Source organism: Naegleria lovaniensis (assembly GCF_003324165.1).
Source record: "Naegleria lovaniensis strain ATCC 30569 chromosome Unknown tig059, whole genome shotgun sequence".
Taxonomy (NCBI): domain Eukaryota; phylum Heterolobosea; class Eutetramitea; order Acrasida; family Naegleriidae; genus Naegleria; species Naegleria lovaniensis.
This window is the reverse complement of record NW_025407881.1, coordinates 72,729-94,764: the sequence shown is the minus strand read 5'-3', so window position 1 is coordinate 94,764 and position 22,036 is coordinate 72,729. Positions and strand designations below refer to the sequence as shown.

Here is a 22,036-nt window from a genome sequence, read left to right as displayed (position 1 = left end):
AGAATAATATTTCGATGGATCCACAAACAAGAAGTGTTTACGGGATAGACACCAATGCTCTAACATTTTTTAGGGAAGAGTTAAAACCAAAATGCTCGGAATTGGCTACACTGTTACAGCAAGTCACCTACCCTCTTTCGGAAAGCACAACAGCAAAATTAAAAACTAGTTTGACAAATATTACACAATTTATTACGGATTGCAATCACGATATTGATATGTTTCTTGATTATATTACCTTTCCGCTCTTGTTAATATTGGAAAAGGATTTTATTTATAGGAAAAAGAAGGCAACATCAAATGGAATGCCATCTCTGGTGCTAGAAAAGACTCTAGATGCATTGTCTGCTTGTTTTAGAAAGTTAAAATCTATGGAACAAGGGGAAAAATTTATTGCACTGTTCCAATCATTATTTATTATTCATATTGTTTACGCAGATGATGATCACTCAACATTGGAAGTTTTTGTAAATACATCTTCCATTGCATCATCTGAAGAACTCAAACTGTCATTAATTCATGCATTTCGAGACTTTGTAAATTGCCAATGGACATATTCTCACTCTTCCAAACTATTTACTCTCCAAAGTATTAGTATCTTTGCAAGCAAACTGTTAGATGTTGCAGTGAAAGAAAAAAACAGACTTCTTGTTGAAACATCTCTCAGAGCTATTGGTGACCTGTTGACTCTGTGCAGAAAAACTAAAGGTCATTTACCAGATGATAATTTTAAACATATCATTGAGAGCATTTTCCCAGGACTAATAAGTCAAGTATCAAAATTGATCATTTCTCCTCCATTTATTTCAAGAGCAGTACAATGTGCTGCTTTTGACTTGTTTGGAACGGTCACATGTATGAATTGTTCGGATGCACTGAATGGATTTATACCAGAGGTACAAACGACTGAATCTGAAAATAATAGTGAATCATCATTGACCATTGAAAAACTTTCACAAATGATTTTTACTTCTGACGACAAAAAGAAGCAAGTTAAAGCAAAATTTGAAAAGTTTGAACCTTTTTTACGAAAGATTTTCAGTACTGAAATTTACGCTCAATATTCATCAACAGTGACATTTGATCAAGTCACAGAAATACAACAGTGCATGTTAGAAAACTGTGCCAATATTTTAACAGAGTGCTCTCATGCACTCTATGATTCTGTAGATGTACTTGTTGAGTGCTTACTTGTGGGAGGAAGAGACAATATCGAAACTATGGAATATTCAGACTCAATTGAAAGTCGATTTTTAACTCTGGTGAAAAGCATTCCCTCAACATGTAAGACCACCAATGAAAAAGAGAAAACTGTGACCTTCAAACTATTTCATAGCTACTTGGAGTACATTTTAAAATCACAGAAAGGATCCAATTTTATAGCATCAGATGAAATGGTATCAGAAATGACCCTGTCCCTAATGTTATCATTACAAATGGATCACTACAATCCTATAACTGAAGACAATCAATTTCCTAAAAAGATTTTCGTAAATTTTGTAGATGACCGAATGATACAAGTGATATATTCCATTTGTCATTTGTTAGGAAGAAAGTTAAGTCTTCTCTCAAAGCCATATATTGAACATTTGCTTTCAATTGCCTTCTCCATTAGAGGCAAGTCATCAGAAAGTTCTTACAGAAATGAGAGTGTCTTGGTGCTCATTCAAATACTCGAAGGATTATTGCAAGACAAGTCATGTTCTCACAACACCATTCAAGATTTTTCCAAAACTGTAATTCACACAATTATTGATACCATGAGTGAAAAGCTCATAGAGACATCATCGGATTCCATAGAAACTAATTGCTTAATTCTAGAGTGTATGAGCACGGTAGCAAAATTTGTGGATCCAAATCGTCATGATGAAAGGGACATGTTACTTCTTAAAATACTATATCCCATTCTGAACCAACTTGGTTATCCATCCATACACATTCGCCAAAGTTGTTTCAAGACAATTTCTGAAATCTCCAAACATTTTTATCCAAACAAGGAAATATCCTCATCACCAAGAGATTGTGTCATGTATTTGTTGGTGACTAATTTTGATTACATGATTGATGATATACGATATCGATTGAAATATCTGTCCTTATATCCACACATTCCTCAAGTGTTAAATACACTCTTTGAATACAATGTCATTGGAAAGAAATTCACTGAATCTATATCGTATTCAGAGCTGACTAATCACAAGAGAGAAGAATTCTCTGCTCATTTGAATATGGTTTCTATTGTAGATGATTGTATTCAGAGCGTGTTTAATGCCATTGATCAACAACAACAATTTACAGACTCGAAAAGAACAACTCTCCCAACATTATTTTCTATTCTAGGAAATATTATCAAGACACTTCATGTGTTGAAACAAGAACGAGAGTCTCTAGATCTGTCCGAAAAGAAGGAATTAACTGAAAAAGAAATTACAACCATCAAAGCCATTCTCTCCAAATTACAACATTTCATGAATAGCTCTCAAAATTCTCTACTCAATAGTGTTTCTTTTCTTACTATCATTGAAAACGCCATTGCAATGTTTGAACATTCAAATATTCGAGAAGAGGATGAACATTCCACAGGAAATAAGATTTTATCATCCATTCATTTGTTGTGGCCCATGCTCATGACTCATTTGTTACAAAAAAGAACATCCATTACTTTGAAACAGAGAACTCTTGAACTCATTCAACTCCTTGGAACCAAATTTCATGATTTTTTAGGTTCAAGAATTTTATCAGAACTCATACCCTATCTCAATCGAATTCTGAAAGACTATCATCATTCCCAAGTGGAATTGAAATACAAGAAGGAACCAATGAGAATGGACTATTACAAGACAGAGCCTGAATACAAGTATTTGAGAGCAATTTTATGTTTCCTCATTCAAATGTTACAAACAACGACCATGAAAGAGAATATCGAACACTCAAGTTGGAAGGAGTTACAGCTGCAAGTCATAGAAAAACTCAAATATGCTAAGGATGAATCTGTGCCAGAAGAGATTCGTTCCCTGGCCAGCCAGTTGAACGACCGCCTCACCCATGTGGCGGAACACACAGAATCGAATGCCGAGTTTTAAGTACACGTATTAGAATTTTCAAAATTTGCAAGTCATGAACTGACACAATGAAGCGCGCACTACTCCATTTTGATCGAACAATTATCATTGGTTCAGGATGGTACCAACGCTTGGCGAAAGTTCTTAAAAAGATGGTCTCACCACGCCTCAACACAAAGCCGCTGGTTACATTTACAATAATTGCGTTTATTTTCTTCGAATAGACAGACCAGATAGCTTGGACAATGTAAAGAATACTAAAGTGTGTAAAGCAAGAAGGTAAAAGAACAAGAACATTCTCCCGAGTTTGTGCGATAGCATTAAGCTGCTGCATCTATAAATTACCTTTTCGGCTGCTGTCATATTGTTCAGGCGTTCTTCTCTTTCTTTTCTGTGGAATCTCTTGAATGGATCTAATTCTTGTTCGTAGAGCTGTTCATATTTGTTTTGAATTGGCTCAAAATCTTGTGATGACGAGGCGGATCTGTTTGTAGAAGTGTGTGCATTCTGGTTGTACGATTGCAAATATTTGGTCTTCTCATAAAGCTTTAAGTTTTCTTTTCGCAATTTTGATTGCTCATTTTCTAAATGTTCAATGTGTTGTTTGAGTTTCAAGTTCTCTTCTTCCAATGTATTGAATTTATCTCTGAATCTATTTCGTTGTTCTGTTAGAATAGAAATAAGAGATTGAGGTTCTAAGCTAGTGTTCACTTCTTCTGTATTGGAGGGTAGAGTGGATGATTTTGTGAGCTGATCCACACTTGCCTCAAGCTTTTCAATAGTGCGCAATTGTTCTGATGCCTTGACTGAAAGCTCATTGAGTTGAGTATTGAGAGATTCAATTTTTTCGTCTTTGTCTCTATTGTTTTGATTAGATTTGGTGAGATCATTTTCCAACTTTATCACCTTCTCTTTCAACAACTGCTCTACAGACTTTTCTTGAGTGTTTGAGTCGTATCCAAACTCTAGTTGTTGAAGTGTATTAATTCTTTCTTGGAGTTTTTGGAGTGCTTCTCGTGTTGGTCGTTGGGTCATTTCGTTCTGTATGTTTAAGATTATTTGTTGCTGTTGTTGTAATTGTTGATGCAGTTGTTGAATTTTGTGATTTTTTTCTTTTACATCTTCCTTAAGTTCGGATATCTTCTTGAGATATTCTGTTTTCATTTCATTAATGACTATTTGTTCATCCAGAGAGCCATCCAAATGCTCAGTGGCTGCTTTCGTTTGGCTTTTTAGCTCTAAAATTTGATTCTCTAGCTGTAATACTTGCTCTTGATGCAAATCTACTTGATATTGACGTGACGCTTCAATCTCTTCCAACCTGGTTTTCAACTCATAATTTAAATTTTGAGTATCAATATACAGGTTGTTTAGGCGCTCATTTTCTGCTTTGATTTCTTTCAGCTCATTGAGAATAATTATTTCACGGTCTTTATGTTTTTGAATGATAAAGTCATGTTCTTTTAGCAATTCACTTTGGTTCTTGTACTTGAGTGCTTCTTCTTCCAATTTCCGAATAGTAACTTCTTGATTTTTTAGATGCATAAATTCGTTTTCATAGTCATTTAACTGATTTTTCAATTCAGATATTGTCTTTTCGTATTCTTCTTGGTTATTTTGCTGTTGGTTTTGTTGGAATAACTGTTGATATTTACAAATAATATAATAAGGATCGGGAGCTTCCCGAAGTGGTTGGTACAGATCTAAAAACAATTTTTCTGCACTCATGCTTCTGTTGGTTAGAGAATCAATTTCTTCCTGATATGCCTTTAATACCTTTTGGAATGAGCTGACCTTTTCTTCATTACTCAGTTTTTTAAAGTCCTTTGTGATTTGAGCAAGGTTCTTTCTGTTAGCTGCTGATTGTTCTCTTGATTTTGAAATATTAATTCCCTGAGAATCAAATAAATCTCTCTTCCGATCCAACTCAAAATTCTTCCAAATGTCTCGACATTTGTTCATATCACTCAAGTACATGGTTGTTATTGACGACGGAGTGTTCATCACGGTTGTGTTTGTTGATGATGACTCCGTGGAAGATGAAGTCGACATTTTTTTAATCAACAGCGTGTTGTTGGTGAATAATAATAATTATCAGACAGGCTCATAGTGCATTTTATTTTCTCGAGGAAATCATTCCGATAAAAAAATGGTACGTGTTGGGTTGAAGTAATAATTTGTCTGAAAAATAACACTAACGTATTCATCAGTCATCATCGGATCAAGCAAACCAATTTGAATTATTAAAAAACAAATTTGTAGGAGTAGGACATGCCGATACCACAAAATTTGAATGGGCTGTAAATCAGCAGCGAGATACATATTCTTCTTATGTTTCGCATTACCCAATGGCATCATATTTTGCTATGATCGAAAACGAATCGATTCATAGAGAGAAGTATCAATTCATTGAGAGGATGATTAAACCATGTGGAAACAAACCACAAACTAAATAATTATGAAAAATTTAAAATTGACATAATAGATTACACACCATTAAATAATTAAATCTAATTTATATTTACAATTAAACTATTATTTCAGAAGAGTATACAACAAAACGAACGAGACGACGTGTAAAGCCAATTCAACTTTGTAATTTCTAATGAAGTCCAGAATGTATCTAGTGAGTGAGGTCAAAGATGAGATCTTATTTGAAGGTTTTTGTTGCTCTGCTTTGTGCTCCTGGTGACCTATTTGAAAATTATTACCATGAGTTCCATGACTTTGCAGTGGTGATTCAGAATGTTCAAAATTGTTGTGAGAAGGGTACATGCTTTCATACTCATCATGTGAAGGTTTTGTGATGTACATGGACGAAAGTAATGATGAATAAGCCTTTGATTGTTTAGCTGTTTCCATTCGTGCTTCTTGTTCTAATCTATCATGATGTAATTGTTTTTCTAAAGTTCTTCGTTCTTGTTCCGAGAGTTGATTGTGATCGTCAAAGAGTATCTCGTTAACCTTATCAAACAATTTCAACTTTAAACATAATTCAACATAAAGTTTGAGAGATGGAGAAGGGATATTATTTCTTGATTTTTCAAAAAGCCGATGAATTGCTGAATAATCTTTTGTTTCATAATAACACTGAATAAATATTGAGAAAATATTCTGTTGTTGAGATAAAGACAATGATGTATTACAAGCAATACTGTTCCAATCACTTCCAAAATGTTGCTGAATAAAAGAAATACATTGTTTAAATTGTTTGAGTACGAAATATGTTTTCAATTGTTTCAATGACAATGGAATATGTTTCGGAATGTTCTGTTGTGCGTCATGAATTCGACAATCGCTATGCACCTGAGCGGATTGTTTAAACATTTTTTTTTGAATGGGGTCACCCTCTTCAAACAAAGCAAACGATATTCATAAGAATGGAAGTAGTTTATTTCAATACAGGTTTTAAAGGCATGTTATCTGTCAGGTAGATTGTAGTTGACAATTCAAAAACTGTGATGATCATCAATTTGAATTGTTAATCTCTTTCTCTAAATTCATTTTGAGATTACCCATTTTTGCAAGTGAAGACTTGAGCAAATCAAGATTATTCTGAATAGACTTGGTGAGTTGAATCAATTTGTCTTGGCTATCGAGTATATCAACTGTCTGAGTGTAGGGGTTAAATTTAAGTTGGAAAGGTCTTTCAGTGGAATTGTTTACAAATCTCCGTATCAGATCCTTACAGGATTCAAGACTTTGAACAACGTAATAGACTGGTTGGTAGTGAGTAATAGGATACGGTCTCATGGCTGCATCTTCTGGCACAAAAGGAAGATACTGTGGCACTTGATCTGTTTCTGCCGATCTACCTGTGCAGCTATATTCCAGCTCACCAAAGCTGCTTAGCAAACCAGCACCATATGCTTTAATTTGAGCGTCTTCCTTAACAACACCAAATTCAACAGTATACCAATACAACCGAACGAGGCGATCGATTTCGGCATCGCTCGCACCAAGAGAGGCCAATCCAATCTGCTGTGAAAAATCAGCAAAATCTGGGTCACACAACAACACGACATGACCAAGTAGTTCGTGAACGACATCTGGTTCAGGGGTATAGTATGGTTTCGAGTGATGGCGAATGTATTGAGTGCTATGAAAAACGCGAAATGCCAAAGCGTTCAAAAAGTCACGTGCTGTGAGTAAACCAGAAACAGGTCTAATTTTGAAACCTTAAAATTAGGTTAATGATCCACCAGCACCGCACAAAGAACGAACGTACCTGTAGTTGAGGACAAAAACGTGCTAACATCCTCTAATTGTGGAATTGTTTCCGGGGAAAAGCCACAATTTTGCTCGAATAAGGGAAACAAAGAGCAGTATTGTTCACAAGCATATTTTGGATAAAGACTTGTGAGCTTGGTGTAAATTATTTTCCAAGTTTGATTTTCAGATTCAGTATAATCGATTCTTGGAATTGGCGTACCGTGTTTGTAATTCAAAGCAATGTCAGAAATCTTTTTTCTTCGTTCTCGGTATTCGATATCATTAAAACCAGGATGATCACTTTGAAGTTCACCTCCAGCTTCTAAACATTCCCTTGTAAAGAAGTCGATATCTGAAATCTTGGTAGGAAACCATGGAACATTATTTTCAAAACCCAAGTATTTCACGCTTTCACAGACTTTTAAACTTAACATTTCCTTAATTGCTAAATCAACAACCTCCTTATTTGTGTTTTCATCAACATCTAGAACAAAATCAATGACCTTCTTATTAAGCCTATTGGGGCGAGATTCAATCTTGGTGAGGTTTACATTGTGTTTAGAAAACACCTCAAGCGAATTTTTCAATGATGATGTTCTTTGTGGAAGAGAAAGTAAAAGTGTTTTATGGAGTGTTGTTGGGTTTGCAAATTTAGGGAACAGTCTTTCCATTTCTTCGGATGACAATAATGACAATAATAACAATTACAATAAATCGGAGACGAATGATTCGAAGGGAAGAAAAAATATAACACAAGCAAATGAAGGTATTTTTTTTCGCTAATTTTTGTGTTGCCTTGAAAAATCTCCTTTTTGGGAGTGAGGCTTGTGATCCGATCACAGTAGAGGTGAGCCATGACAACACCAGCAACATCATTAATGTTATGAAATTTGCTTTATTAATTTTTTACTAATTTCACAGAGTGGAACGTGAACGAAAAAAGAACAATCCTGCCGCTCTCATTCTTGATGTGGTATAACGTTCAGTCCTCTTCTTAGATCGAAATGAATGAGATCTGGTGTATTGGAGACTGCAGAAGCAGGATCATGCTTGTATGTCATAAAGTGGCCTTGTAATTCAGCACAAGTGAAACGTCGCCGATGCTCCTTGTTCATATCTGAAAAGAGCTTTTGACAAAATTTGTCAGCCAATTCAAACTCATGAGGATAAAAATTGAGAAACAATTCTCTGGTTTGAGTTTCGTCAGCACAATCAATCAGGTACTTAACATCGATCCTGCCTGGTCTGATTAATGCATCTGGTAAGCGGTGGATATGATTGGTTGTCATGAATAGAATTCTTCCCTCTTGAGCTACAACACCATCAATACAATTTAATAATCCTCCCAATGTCACATTGGATCCTGATGTACCTTGAGAAGCAACTTCAGATGTTTCTTCTGGTTCAGCTTTTAGTTGTGATGGATGAACAGTCCTCTTCTTTGATTCAACTGTTGTGAAGCATGCATCAATATCCTCCAATAAAATGATGGAATTGTATGGCGTGTTCAATAGCAGGCTATTCAAGTTGTCATCATTGAGGTTTTTGTTGCTAATGTTGATACAGCAAATGTTTTTATCGAGAGCTCCTGCCAATGCTGTAACAGTACTGGTTTTTCCTAACATTATTGTCAGATAATTCACACCCATCACACACTATTACATACCAGTTCCAGGAGGTCCATACAATAGATAACCTCTTCGAAAAGGAATTCCATGGTCGTTGTACCACTTCTCTAGTGAAAGAAAGTTTCTGGCATCATTCAATAATTTTTCAAAAATGTTAGATTGCAATTTGACAGTATTTGGAGGTCTTTTCAGTTTCGAAATTCTTGGCTCCCAAAAATCGCAATAAGCATCAGGTAGATAAATCAATGTTTTCCCGTGTTTTGACTCTAAATATTTCTGTTGACAGTCTGTAATAAAGTTTTTCAAAAATGTTGGGGATGTGCTCAAACAACTGACAATAAGTTGCTCGTTATGTGATGCAGTGCTTGAACCCGAGTTAGAAGATGCTGCGAGTGTTCTTTCATATTCAATTTTAATGCTTTTTCCCTTGTACTTGAGAAAATGCACTCCTGGTGAGGGAATGAATTTGATTGGAATTGAATGTTTATCCTTTTCTGATGGATTGTGCTTGAAACTTGAAAAATCAACATGTGTTTTTGAAGACAGAATTGCGAAATGATTTGCTTCTTGGCTGTACTTGTTTTCTGCCAACCAAAACATGAACCAGTGAAATGCTTCATCATTACTACTAATATATAATTTGCTCACAAAACTTCTCTGTATGAAATAATTAATACTTGTGTACCAAACGGTTCCTAATCCTAAACTTCCGAGAAATAAATAAAAGTGGCCAATGTTCAACGATTTTGCCATTTGTATAAATTTCATCCACAAACTAGACAATAATGATGCTGGAGAAGAAGAATTATTTTCCGAAGTGAGTGTTTCCACTGTTGTTTGGAGCAGTGTTCCATGATGAACCTGTTGAACCATTTTTTTGGAGGTATGACCCTACGAACAGTTTTGGCTTTGAAAAAGTTTGAGTTAAATTCGAATTTTAATTCTTTGATGCTGTAAATCTTCTTTTTAATTGACCATTGTCATATTTAACGATTAAAGGATCAAAACTAAACTTGTTGTTACTTGAGCTTACAATATTGCGTAATTCTGGAGTTCTAGGAAGCACGTAGTGAGACCAATATTCCCCACTCTTTGGTTTAAAACTTGTTGAAATATTGAACGCAAGAATAGACCAACCATCCACCCCCTCTACAGTCATGGCTTGTTGAGGAATATCCTCACTCATGATTCGTTGTTCAATTTCATCCCTCAATTGCTCCGCATAAGACTTGACACTTCCGTTATAATCCACACCTGAAAAACAGACGTGCAATTTAATACAATTGCATTCAGGATGAGTCTGTAGATAGGGTTCCAAAATTTGAATCAAGTGATTCGCTCTAAGACAAGGTCGTGGATGATTTAAATCGATCATGTGATCGTATCGAAGTCCAAAAGTTCCATCATGAGCGTATATATGCAGAGTAGTATGATATATGGATTTGTTGTCAATACTGGAATACTGTTTTACAAATTCATTGGTCATGTATCTTAGGACATCTTGATCGATTACTCGTTTTGTTTTGTGGAACTGCCCTCGTATTTCAACACAACACACTTTCTTGTAGCTTTGATTTTTTATTTTTGTTGTTTTCACTCTGTGACTTGAGAGAAACAACTCTTCGTTCAATTCTTTGGAGCTCGAGCAAATGCCCTTGTTCGTGGTGATGACGAGTTGCATTGTATTTCTTTTTTTTATCAACCACTGCATCAAGCTCAATTCTACAATTGATGTAGATGTGGAGCATGACAAATCTCGGACAATATATTTGGTCATAATAATAGTTCATTCTGAACACGTTCTTATCTTGGTTCGCTATCTCATTCTTAAAAAAAGCTTACCCGTATTGTAAAATATTGAAGTGCCTTGTCAACCCAACATTAAATATTAACTATTTAAAAAATATTCATCACGTGATTAACAGCATGGTTGTCCTTCCATGCGGCACACCTATGATCGATTCCTGAGTGCGTTCAGCAACCGAGAAGTACCTTCATTGCTCACATGTTTACTACTTGCAACTTGATTTCTCTTGCTTCTAGTACACATGCACACCTTCAAGTACATGTACTACGGTTTACATGCATCTGTATGATCGCATGGCAACATTGAATATATTCCTCTCGCCACCTTCTGTTTTTTTATCCAACATGCACTAGAGAATACAACCATTGCATCCACTGCGAATATTCGGAACAATCATACACCTCGATTCCTTTAGTGGTTCAAACAGTACTTTTTAGGTATTAGCCTAATCCTTCATGATTCGTGCAGGAAAATGAATGTCATCACACACACTCTTCTGTGAGCCATTCAAAGGTTGTTGTCTGCATGAAGGAAAATTTAACCACAACTTCAAGATGCAACTCATGTAAATGCATTCATAATTCAACGTGGAAATTCAAAGAATTAATTCAAATATATACATTCATGCAACCTATAGGGGAAAATTACCAAACACTACATGAATCATCATGATCAGTACTGAACATGTAATTTCATCAATTCATGGCGTTTTTGAATAACATGACAATATGAAATGTGACACTTTCATTGTCCTCATTTGTATGATTGCCATGCTAGGTAAAACCATAATGGACCACTTTCATAGTTCATTACATACATTTTACATGCATGTATTAAATGTATTTTAGGTGTTTGTATTATTTACCTCATTCTATTCATTATAGTATTGAAAGGGGTCGATGTCTTTTTCTAATTGCATTTAGCTCGAGCATGTGAAATACAACTCACTTCTCCTGTCAAGAACACAATTGCCCAAGAGTATCCTAATTTGTATTGTAGGACACTTGAACAACCCATCAAAACCACGAGCATGCACAACAATGGTTTACTTCATGTGTTGTCGGTTGTACCATCCTAATCCCTACATGGATTCGATCGCATGTTATGACACACAGACGGTACTCCCTCTTGTCACTTGCCAAAACCTCTTGTGTCTGCTGGAGCCAAAGAAAAAAAATCATTTTCATCTCGTCTGCAGCTTATCATCTCGCGCTGGCTCAACGAGTGCTTCAAGCGTTCTCGCTCTTCAAACAGTTCAATCACCTTTGTGCCACAACAACAACAACATCAACAACAACAACCACACGAGAGAGAAAACATTTTTCATTCGAACCAATCATTCACAGCAAAACAACCACTCACGATCCAAATCAAAGAACTTTGTTACCTCACTACCAATATCACTCTTACATCAATTTTTATATTGGACTTGTCCTATTTTGTATTATCAAATTAATTTTATTTTAACGAAAAAAGAAAAGACGAATAATTTTGACAAGAACACTCGAGTCACTGTGTACATCTCAAGACATTGGCGTTGTGTGATTCATATTTCACTCTCTTGTTATTAGGCCTAGCCCTCTTCATTGAAACTCTTCCCTTTCTTGAATCATCAACCTTCTTCCAGGTTGGACATTCTTGACATCTTTAGCGACGCGCTCAACCGTCCGTTAAATATTTTTCAATACTTTGGGCGCGAAAAATAATTCACAATATCGTTGTGCTGCTCAGACAGTGTGAGCGTGTGTACAAGCTGTTCACAGAGGCATACCCTCCCGTCAATATTGCAACTACCCACTCTGAGTTTCTCATCATCATCATCATCACCATCGTCGTCGTCGTCACATCACGTTGGCCACAAGATTGATTTCATGCTGCATTTCATTGGTACTCTTGTACAACACTTTATATATTACAACAACAACAAGAACAACAACTTGTATTGAACCATTACATTTCACTCCTTTAGTATTAATACCAAGTAAGCCGAACTATACGACTTTATAGTTGTGTGAATCATCACTACTACTACGACACATCCAAGCCATTAGTGCTATCCGTTCCTTGGAGAATTGTTTCCATTCATACATTCGGCTTGATGAATTGGACCAGATAATTCCACACGCACTCACGCACACACATAACCACATCATCATTAGAGTTTTGATCTCTCATGTTCCCAGCACGAAACATCATTCCCAATCCATTATTGCAAGACCAACAAGACAGGATGGATCAACCACAACAACCATCACAATCGTCGACATTATCGACAACTCCATCAAACATCTTGGCCATGCTCCCTCAACAACAAGGTCATTTGACACAACAACATGTTGCAACGACACATCCATACTTTCCAAATCATCATTTACAACATCATGTTTCAACCACACCACAACAACATGCTCAATATTTCATTTACCATGAAGAAGATGTCTCTCAACTCACTTTACAAATCACTCCTCAATATAGACAATATGTGTTGGAGGAAATGCAATCATTTCAATTAAGAGAACAACAACAACAAATGGCATTGTCACAAAGTACCCATCAAGAAGAAGTGCAACAATTCGAACTGCTCCAATCTTCGTGGCCACAACAACAACAACCAATGGTGGTTATGAACGAACCATTACAGCAGCAGCAACAACAACAACCCTCGATGCTCAGTTCCTTGTGTCCACCTACGGTCATGACAGCATCTCTTCCTCCAACCATATTGCTACCCTCTCAAATGAGTAGTGCTTCAACCACCACTTCAATGATCATTTCGACAACTCCTTCGACATCCTCTTCATTGACACCTCCTAATTCAACTCCAACAACACCTATTGTTGGACCAACCACAGCCACAATGGGATTTCCTTTGAGTGCCATAGGACCATTTCCCAATGCAACAAGTTTTAATTATTCTCAGACCCAACAACAACAACAACAACCTTTTGGAATGGGTATGAATATCTCATCAGCAGGAGTCATTTCATCTTCTTCAACATTGACCACGAGCTTAATTCCAGCATCATCCTCGTCGTCGTCGTCACAACAACACACTGAACAATCAACCACAGCAGGAAAAGTTAAAAAGAAAAAGGCAACTCCTTCAAGATTAACCATTTCATCTGCTTCATCATCGATGAAGAATGAAAATTTAACACCCAATCAATTAGAACAGAGTCAATCGACAATTGCAACATCTCAAACCATGTTCATTGATGAGAAAGGAAGAGGAAGACCACAATCACCAACTCACAAAGCCAAAAGAGGAAGACCACGAGCCAAGTAAGTGTACAAATGATTGTTTTCAAGTTGTGTATTTAATTTGTCTTTCAATTTGTCTTTTCAATTGGTGTTGTTATCATTATATTCTAACTTTTCACACTTGAACAAGAACACCACCCTATGAAGTAAATATAGGTGACAATTTATATGGAACATATAAAAGCAGTAGTAGTAGTTTCAAGACAGAAGGCTCTCCAAGTGGTGCTGGTGCTGGAGTGAAGAAACTAGCGATTCTCACACCACAAGCAAGATTTCAAAACGAAAACCAAAAAAGTGAAAACTCTGCCAATCATGTTCACGCAATTAAGGTTTTTTTGTTGAAGGGATGATTCATCATTATTGTAGAAATTACTACTAATTTTACTAAAGAGCCATAGGTAGTTGATTATTCACTTGACAACAATGAAAGTGCATACTAGGAACCCTAAATTATCGAACAGTAACACAAATATTTGGTTGTTAACATCGACTCAAATCATCGCGTCTCATTGATCAATTTGAACAGACTCTCCTTTTTTCAAGACAATACGGTCAATAATAGAGGATGGAACCCAAGGTCTAACGTATTGAATGAGTAATCTTTCAGTATATGGGACAATAAATAGAAATTGTGAATTTGATCCTTCAGTGTTTGTGACCATTCTTTCAACACATTCTTCTACAGACATGAATTCACTCAAATCTCTCTTCACATGACTGGACTCTTGTGTTCCTAGTGCGTTGAAATGAATGGCGGTCTTGACAAATCCAGGACAAACAAGTGAAAGAGTGACCTTCTTTCCGTAAATTCCTTCTTTCATTAATTCTAACTTTAAAGATTCATAGAAACCATGCAATGCAAACTTGGAGGCAGAGTATGCTGTTCTTCGGATCACTCCTGTCAATCCAGCCAAAGATGAAACTACACAAATATGGCAATTAGTATTTTGTCGTTCTCTCAAGTGAGGTAATAAATAAAACGTAGGAGCAATACAACCATAGAAATTAGTATTCATCAAACTTCTGTGACCTTCAAGATCTTTGGCTTCAGATAATGGTTGAAGACTAGATCTGCCAGCATTCAAATAAATTGTGTCAATTCTGTCATTCAAATAGCTTAAACTCTTTTCAATTAATTCTTTGCAATCACTTTCTACTGAAACATCAATTTTAAGGCAAAGAATGTCATGACCTCTTTCTGAATATTCCTTTAACAAGGTCTCTTTCACTTCATTAAGTTTTTCTAAATTACGAGCCGCAAGAACAATTTTGTTTTTTCTTCCAATTTGACAATAATGTTTCACCAGTTGCTCACCGATACCAGAACTTGCACCCTAAAGTGACACATTGACGTCATTTCATAATTGTGTAAAATCATCATCAATGAATGACTTACTGTAATCACCACATGCTTTCGGGACAAGCACTCTTCGGAATTGACCTTCTTTCTTTCCTTCTCAAATTGTAGGTATCGGTAATAAAACAAACCACCACACAACAACACAGGAATCAATAATGCCAATAAGAGAGTGAACAGGAACATTTTTTAATGGGTGAAGGCGAGAATGAGAAATTGCTCATCACAAAGAGATATTAAAACATATTTTTAACGACGAACCATAATGGAAAGGTACGGAAAAAATTCTTCTTGACCCCGAGAGCGTCGTCTTCCATCAGTCGTTGGGATTAATTGCCAAAACACAGAAATGATGAGAATATCATGACGGTCTTCTGCAAGAAATAGTGAAGATAGCACATGAAAAACCCAATTAAAATACTGACTGCATGCACTTATCCTCTTGTTGAGTCCTTGTATGGCCAAAAGGAAAGGAGTTTTTTTAGGATATCGATAAGGCAATACTAGTAAATTACAAAAAAAATGTCTTTCAATTTGACCTCTAATGGCAGTGGTTTGGTGAACAGGGAGGATCAACAGCATCTCGGATTTGGAGCTGATTCATCAAAGGATCGTTTGGAAGAAGAAATATCAAAGAATCACCATGACGGATCGGAGAACAGCAATCATTCTACTCGTCAGGACAATTATTCGGACGAAATTAGTGATAAATCGTCATCAATTTTGAAATTTTTATTCGGAAATTATTCTCCAAGAGATACCATAAGGAATATTGCTATTATGACCCTAACTGTATTATTGTGTAGCATTGCCTGTTTATTTATTCTCATGCTGTTAACTAAGGAAGACAAATCAAAATATGCTTTTGCGTTTTTAAGAAATGTATTACCTTCTTTTTTGTTTCATGAAAGTGATGGGATGAGACACGAGTCCGAATTGAAACGAGTGGAAGAAGCATCACTGTATCTCAAAGACCTACCTCAAGAATTGATTACTGTTTTGGAAAAAAGTTTTTCTAAAACACGGGAGGCAGACCGTTCTAATTCAAAGACAACCTCTCGATTTTGCATTGGGATTCCAACTGTTAAAAGAGGAGTTGATTATTTACACGTTCTATTACAATCTATTTTGGCAAACACATCAATGAGCGATTTAATTCCAACTTCAAATATTGCTGTTAATGTATTCGACGCAACAGGAAACGAAAACTTCTCACCGCATGTAGAGTCTATTTCACACTTGAGAAATGTATTCAACTTTTTTAGAAAATCTGATATTACTGAAGACAAATATTTTTTCCATAACTCGTTCTCAAACATTGCTGCAAGCCAACTTCCATACCATCAAAAGCAAGCTCTTGATTATATCACAACATTAGAGTATTGTCAAAAATATTTCCCTCACATGGAATATACTATTATTTTGGAAGATGATGCAGTCGTTCCAAAGGGTTGGATCGACTCGATTCGTGAAATGATTAACACTTTAAACAGGGACTACTACATGTCCAAAGATGAAGAAAAGATACGACTCTTCAAAGACAAAAGATTTATGTGGATCAAACTCTTTTTTGCTCATGCTTACAATGACTTTAATGAAAAGAGAATTCATGTGCTTTCGAATGTTGCTATTGTAACATCATTAGTGGTAACTTTGGGCTACATTTGGATTCAGTACAAGCGGATTAAGAAACGAGGAGATACCACCATAGTCCTCAATAGATGTACCATTTATTGGTTTGCCATACTGACCTTTGTAATTTCATTGCTCTTCCTGCTTCTGATGCGATTCCACTACCTAGAAGCAAAATTCATAAAACTTACGAGATTCTTCTCTGGTGATGGAGATGGAGCAGTTGGCAGAAAATATCATCTGCAAAGAGACTTTCCACATTATGGAAGTGTAGTAGCAATGGTATATCCGAATGATGCTTCTGTTATTCAACCATTTATCAATTACCTTAGAGAGTGGCAACCCAAAGCCAATAGAGAATTTCCGAATGATAGAATAATTTACAATTATGTTGCATGGTTCAATCATAAGATATTGGATAATTTCTTGTCAATACCAGATTTAGTGGAACATATTGGCTCTGTGAGTTCGAGAGATTACTATTTCTAGTTCAATATTGGATACATCTGGTGCCTCCTTTCAAAGGACAAATTAATTATCTGAAATACCTAGCAAACGTTGTCTTCTTTTTCTTTCTTCTAAGGACAGCTGTTGGAAATCATCCGTGCTATAGTATTCAACTTTTGGCTGTGGAACGGTGTGTGATGTTTCAATTAGATTTTGAAAAATTAAAGGAAGAATAGAATTGAAGGGAAGATTGGATGAATTGGTTATTTCGCTTTGAGTGAGTAACGATCGGATATATCTAACGCGATCATTATTCCTTGTTGATTCTAAATTCTTCGGAACTCTTGGCAAACCATTGGGAAAGAACAGCAGCTGTTTTTCATCCGAGCCAAATAAATTATTCTCCAATATTTGCTCTTGCATTGGAGGTGATTCATATGTAGGATTAAAACTTTCACTGTCGACGTTTCTGCCTGATAGTACCACTCTCATAGCATGCGCAAGGTTTGACAACAACGCCGAGTTGATGAATGAGGCCATTTTTTCTTACTACGAAATTTGGCTTCGCATTCTTACAAAAACACTAGGCAGGTGAGGTAAGATTTCATGGTAACTAATATTGCCGTCTCCATCCACATCACAATCATGTAGCATTTCATCCACAAGTTCTGAAATATTGTCTTCGTCTTCTGGAACGTCACTGTTCTTGTATAGAGCTTCTTGTACATCCTGAATAAAGTCAACGAGTTCATTTCTTTCAATCACTCCTGAGCCATCTTTGTCATAATATTCAAAGATATATCTTAATAACCTTGATTGTAACTTTCGCTGCACGGTCGTTATTTCTTTTGTGTCAAAAAATGGAGACGGAGAGTCATAGTCGCTGTTAGTAAGCACAGTCATAAAGAGACTAATGTCTCGCAACAGGTTTCCTGTGGGTTTAAAGTCAAAGAAGGTAAAAAACCAATCAAATTCCTTTTTCAATTCTCTTGACTTGAGGTTTCCAATAAACATTAGTTGTTCAGTCGACAAATGTGGATTAAACACGACATTCGACTCGTCGAGCTGACCCTCAGCGTTTAGAATTGCTCCTTTCATAATGTTTGAACTCCAAAACAGCTCAAAGCTTAACTTTTGATAATTCTGAGCTCTTATTAAATTTTGTAATCTTTCAACAATATCATTTACATCCTCTAAGGAATATGGATAAATCCATATCGTTGCAATTCAACAACACTTACTATCTGTAATATTTGTATGACCGCACATATACAGTAAATCTTTACAAAACTTTTTCAAATCTGACGCATCTAACCATCCACGTTTATCTCTGTTATATGAATCAAAAACTATCTTGGACAGTTTCATAGAGACTTCTTCTTTTGACTTATTTTGATCAAAATAATTAATGATTGCATTGACATTTTCAAAAACATTGTCATGAACTGATAAATCGAAAAACTTCATAATATTTTCAAATTGTTTTTTCAACTGTGCGATTTTGGGGTTTCTTCTCCGAACTCTCCTCTTCAGATTAATTATTATAGATTCCTTGGATAACCGAAGAGTATGTGGGGTTTCTCTGTCTTCCTCTTGTTTGTGTTTTGCTTTGAACGGTTGGGAGATGGTTTTACTGGGAGATACCATGATTACACTAGAATCGCTCCCTTTGGAATTTGAAAAGATGGTTCTGATGGACATGGAAGACCCTGCGGATTTTCTTGATATTTCTGTTGTTGGTGATGACCAATCGCTATTCGCTGCAGAAAATGAAGAACAAATGCCGCCCATTTTTTTTAGACTTTATCATGTGCTCATCTCGGATCATGGCGACCTTAAACAGAGGTGATTTGCCTTAATAGATTTTATATTACGAAGCACTTGATCGTTTTGTGCGCACATCGGGCAAGAAGATTAAGAGTTAGAGTTTAATAGATAGAATTTTTGAATGGCAGATGATGTATATATACACAACCATTTTACCAAACATCTTTGCATAATCGTCGTTCAGATTCCAATAGCTCTACTTGGTGGCTAGCGTCTTCTATTGACTTGCATTGAGGATGATAATTCAAGAAAATACTTCTCAATGTGGTCAACACAGAAGGACACATTGAAGATCCATCTCCACAAATATAAAAATATGCATTGTCTCTGGTTAACAATTCATAAATTGATAATGAATGTTCCAATAACAGGTCTTGCACATATACCTTTTTTGAGGGATTTTCACGTGAAAAGGCAACGTACAGTTCGATATCTCCCTGTTCGCTCCACTTCTCCAATTCCTTGCGATACAAGAAATCTTTGTTTCTATCCCTACATCCATAGAATAGTAAATTTCTTCCTGTCGATTTTGTGAATAGTCGTTCCTCAATAAATCCCTTGAATGGTGCAATTCCAGTACCAGGGCCAACCATGATGATGGGCACTCTAGTATCTTGAGGTAGTTTGAAAGTAGTGTTTGGGGAAATAAATACTGGAATCTGATTGGCTCGTTTGAGAAAATGAGTGGCTACTCCATGACGTGTCTTATTGTTGGCCGACTTATATGAGACAATTGAGACAGTGACGGATGCCGTCTCATTACTAGTAAGACTCGAAGACGAGCTAATTGAATAGTATCGGGGAAGTAATAATTTTAAATGTTCCAAAACGTCTTGAATGGAAACGGTGTTAAGCTTGCTCCACTGTTTGTTCTCTCTATCAAAAATGAGAGGGACAAGATAGTCTTCCAATACATCCTGTAGCCATCGTTCTTGTAAATAATGGGCACATACAGACTCGTCCTGCAAAATACATTCCAATTTTGATTTAACACACTCCAGTCCAGTAAAATTTTGTTTCTCCCAAAGAAGTCTGATGAGTGCAATATTAACATTTTTCAAATCGTAGAACCTAGTTAAAGCATCTTTGAGAGTAATATATTCAGGCATGGCTGATAAGATATGCTCTTCAGCAATATCTATTTTTGATTTGTCATTTGGTGAATAGTAATTGCTTGGAGTTTTCACAAGAGGAACGTTGGAGACAGAATGTTCACTTGTGAAATATAACCCTAGATACTTAACAAGAATGTCAACAAGGTGTGGATCGTTTTCTGGGAGCACACCTAACGCGTCTCCAGGTAAGTATTTCAGTAACTGCTGAGCACTTTGAGACTTTTCGCTTGTGGTTGGTGCAGGAATAATTGACGAGGATAGATCCAAACAGAAATGGATACATTCTCGAATGTCATTTTGATCTGAGGTGTCGTTGCATAATTGCCTTTTTTCAATGATAGTGGCATAGAAAGGATTTGTTCGATCAAAGTTTGACTCTGTAGCTTCTGGTAATTTTACCGAATCTTGTTGAAGATAATCTATGAACTCGTCAGCATTAAACATGAGATTTTCCTCTTGCAACCGTGTCAATAAATTAGAAATCCACTTGTTAATTACTCTCCAATCATCTCTATCGACATCTACTCGTTCCAATAACCGAATACCATTTAAGAATTTGCTCTCAAACAAAGAATCTAGAGTTTTTCCCGCTCTACAAAAATGTGAATAGCTCTTGTCTCCAAGAGCCAACACAGAATAGAATAGCTTGTTACTCGTGACAATTTCATGCTGCTTCATCGCTTGTAAATGCTCAAAAAAAGAGAGAGCGCTATTTGGTGGAACTCCTTCACCATATGTTGAGCAAACAGTAATAACGCAAGTTTCCTTGCTCCAATCAATTATTTTGAAATATTTCACGTCTAATAATCGAGGTACGTAAAGAAAGCTCGAGGTTTGTAACCTGTTAAGCTTGTCCACAATCATCTCACAAACTTTTGTTGCCACTTGCTTACTAAATCCGAACTCGGTACCAAAAAGCACGAGAATGTTAACAACTTTGCGGTCATGTAGTTGATTTTGCTGTTTCATCATTGACAGAGATTCAATGTTGACAGTTTTCGGAGTCCACACAATTTTAGGTTTCATTAGCGAAATCTCTGATTTTGAATTTTTGGAAATTTCGTGATCTTCAGCACTTGATTCTATAAATTCTCTGGTAAGCTTCACTTGTTGATAGATTTTGTAAATGACTGTGGTTGAGAGACCTGCTACCAACAGCCCAGACACTAATTTCAACAGAAGAATCCATTTGGATGATGATTGTATTCTTTTCCGAGTTCTAGATTGTGACGAGGATTGGGAGCTAGACACATCATTTACGAGCTCTGCTGCTTGTGAAAGAGAAGCCACTCCATTTGTTAAGTTGTGTTGAATGAATGTAAATAATGAAGAAGAATAATTCTTGTTTTTTGATGCTGCTCGAGGCTGTGAAGGCTTTGTATTGAGTAGAATTGTTTGTGGGAAGATATTTTTGATTAGTACCTTGTGGCTTGCGAAAGATAAAAGGTCATAGGAACTACAAAGTTGAGATTTGGCTAGGGAATTAGAAGACTGTCCTTTTGTTGATGAATTGATAATATGCAACAAAAATTCAAGAAGGTCAGCCATAGATTTGTTGTTGGTGATATTGATGCTTTTTTTTGTTGGTGTGATCGTTGACATTTTTGAAAGTTTCATCAAAAGTGAGGGATGCGCAACTGGAATTTCAAGGAGGTTCCTTGGATTCTCAGTTTTAATATCCGACCCCA

At 36.1% G+C, this 22,036-nt stretch overlaps 12 protein-coding genes across 12 annotated transcripts; 4 read left to right on the top strand and 8 right to left on the bottom strand.

The window, feature by feature from the left end:
• Positions 1–14: 14 nt before the first annotated feature.
• On the top strand, positions 15–3,083 carry C9374_012788 (uncharacterized protein; the record flags this gene model as incomplete). Its single annotated transcript, XM_044688593.1, has 1 exon — positions 15–3,083. One exon carries the CDS (start codon positions 15–17, stop codon positions 3,081–3,083), a length of 3,069 nt encoding a protein of 1,022 aa, XP_044542360.1.
• Positions 3,084–3,269: 186 nt separating this feature from the next.
• C9374_012787 (uncharacterized protein) lies at positions 3,270–5,114 on the bottom strand (the record flags this gene model as incomplete). Its single annotated transcript, XM_044688591.1, has 1 exon — positions 3,270–5,114. One exon carries the CDS (start codon positions 5,112–5,114, stop codon positions 3,270–3,272), a length of 1,845 nt encoding a protein of 614 aa, XP_044542359.1.
• A 97-nt stretch (positions 5,115–5,211) lies between these two features.
• On the top strand, positions 5,212–5,518 carry C9374_012786 (uncharacterized protein; the record flags this gene model as incomplete). Its single annotated transcript, XM_044688590.1, has 2 exons — positions 5,212–5,214; positions 5,273–5,518. The coding sequence occupies 2 exons, from the start codon at positions 5,212–5,214 to the stop codon at positions 5,516–5,518; spliced, it is 249 nt and encodes an 82-aa protein (XP_044542358.1).
• Positions 5,519–5,597: 79 nt separating this feature from the next.
• Positions 5,598–6,389, bottom strand: C9374_012785 (uncharacterized protein; the record flags this gene model as incomplete). The annotated part of the gene is made up of 1 exon (XM_044688589.1): positions 5,598–6,389. The coding sequence occupies one exon, from the start codon at positions 6,387–6,389 to the stop codon at positions 5,598–5,600; it is 792 nt and encodes a 263-aa protein (XP_044542357.1).
• A 141-nt stretch (positions 6,390–6,530) lies between these two features.
• C9374_012784 (uncharacterized protein) lies at positions 6,531–7,945 on the bottom strand (the record flags this gene model as incomplete). Its single annotated transcript, XM_044688588.1, has 2 exons — positions 6,531–7,240; positions 7,291–7,945. 2 exons carry the CDS (start codon positions 7,943–7,945, stop codon positions 6,531–6,533), a joined length of 1,365 nt encoding a protein of 454 aa, XP_044542356.1.
• Positions 7,946–8,233: 288 nt separating this feature from the next.
• C9374_012783 (uncharacterized protein) lies at positions 8,234–9,775 on the bottom strand (the record flags this gene model as incomplete). Its single annotated transcript, XM_044688587.1, has 2 exons — positions 8,234–8,892; positions 8,941–9,775. The coding sequence occupies 2 exons, from the start codon at positions 9,773–9,775 to the stop codon at positions 8,234–8,236; spliced, it is 1,494 nt and encodes a 497-aa protein (XP_044542355.1).
• Positions 9,776–9,839: 64 nt separating this feature from the next.
• On the bottom strand, positions 9,840–10,583 carry C9374_012782 (uncharacterized protein; the record flags this gene model as incomplete). The annotated part of the gene is made up of 1 exon (XM_044688586.1): positions 9,840–10,583. The coding sequence occupies one exon, from the start codon at positions 10,581–10,583 to the stop codon at positions 9,840–9,842; it is 744 nt and encodes a 247-aa protein (XP_044542354.1).
• A 2,356-nt stretch (positions 10,584–12,939) lies between these two features.
• Positions 12,940–14,320, top strand: C9374_012781 (uncharacterized protein; the record flags this gene model as incomplete). Its single annotated transcript, XM_044688585.1, has 2 exons — positions 12,940–13,991; positions 14,101–14,320. 2 exons carry the CDS (start codon positions 12,940–12,942, stop codon positions 14,318–14,320), a joined length of 1,272 nt encoding a protein of 423 aa, XP_044542353.1.
• A 156-nt stretch (positions 14,321–14,476) lies between these two features.
• C9374_012780 (uncharacterized protein) lies at positions 14,477–15,513 on the bottom strand (the record flags this gene model as incomplete). The annotated part of the gene is made up of 2 exons (XM_044688584.1): positions 14,477–15,304; positions 15,367–15,513. The coding sequence occupies 2 exons, from the start codon at positions 15,511–15,513 to the stop codon at positions 14,477–14,479; spliced, it is 975 nt and encodes a 324-aa protein (XP_044542352.1).
• Positions 15,514–15,849: 336 nt separating this feature from the next.
• C9374_012779 (uncharacterized protein) lies at positions 15,850–17,448 on the top strand (the record flags this gene model as incomplete). Its single annotated transcript, XM_044688583.1, has 1 exon — positions 15,850–17,448. One exon carries the CDS (start codon positions 15,850–15,852, stop codon positions 17,446–17,448), a length of 1,599 nt encoding a protein of 532 aa, XP_044542351.1.
• A 507-nt stretch (positions 17,449–17,955) lies between these two features.
• Positions 17,956–19,197, bottom strand: C9374_012778 (uncharacterized protein; the record flags this gene model as incomplete). The annotated part of the gene is made up of 2 exons (XM_044688582.1): positions 17,956–18,599; positions 18,648–19,197. 2 exons carry the CDS (start codon positions 19,195–19,197, stop codon positions 17,956–17,958), a joined length of 1,194 nt encoding a protein of 397 aa, XP_044542350.1.
• A 188-nt stretch (positions 19,198–19,385) lies between these two features.
• Positions 19,386–21,896, bottom strand: C9374_012777 (uncharacterized protein; the record flags this gene model as incomplete). The annotated part of the gene is made up of 1 exon (XM_044688580.1): positions 19,386–21,896. The coding sequence occupies one exon, from the start codon at positions 21,894–21,896 to the stop codon at positions 19,386–19,388; it is 2,511 nt and encodes an 836-aa protein (XP_044542349.1).
• Positions 21,897–22,036: the final 140 nt, after the last annotated feature.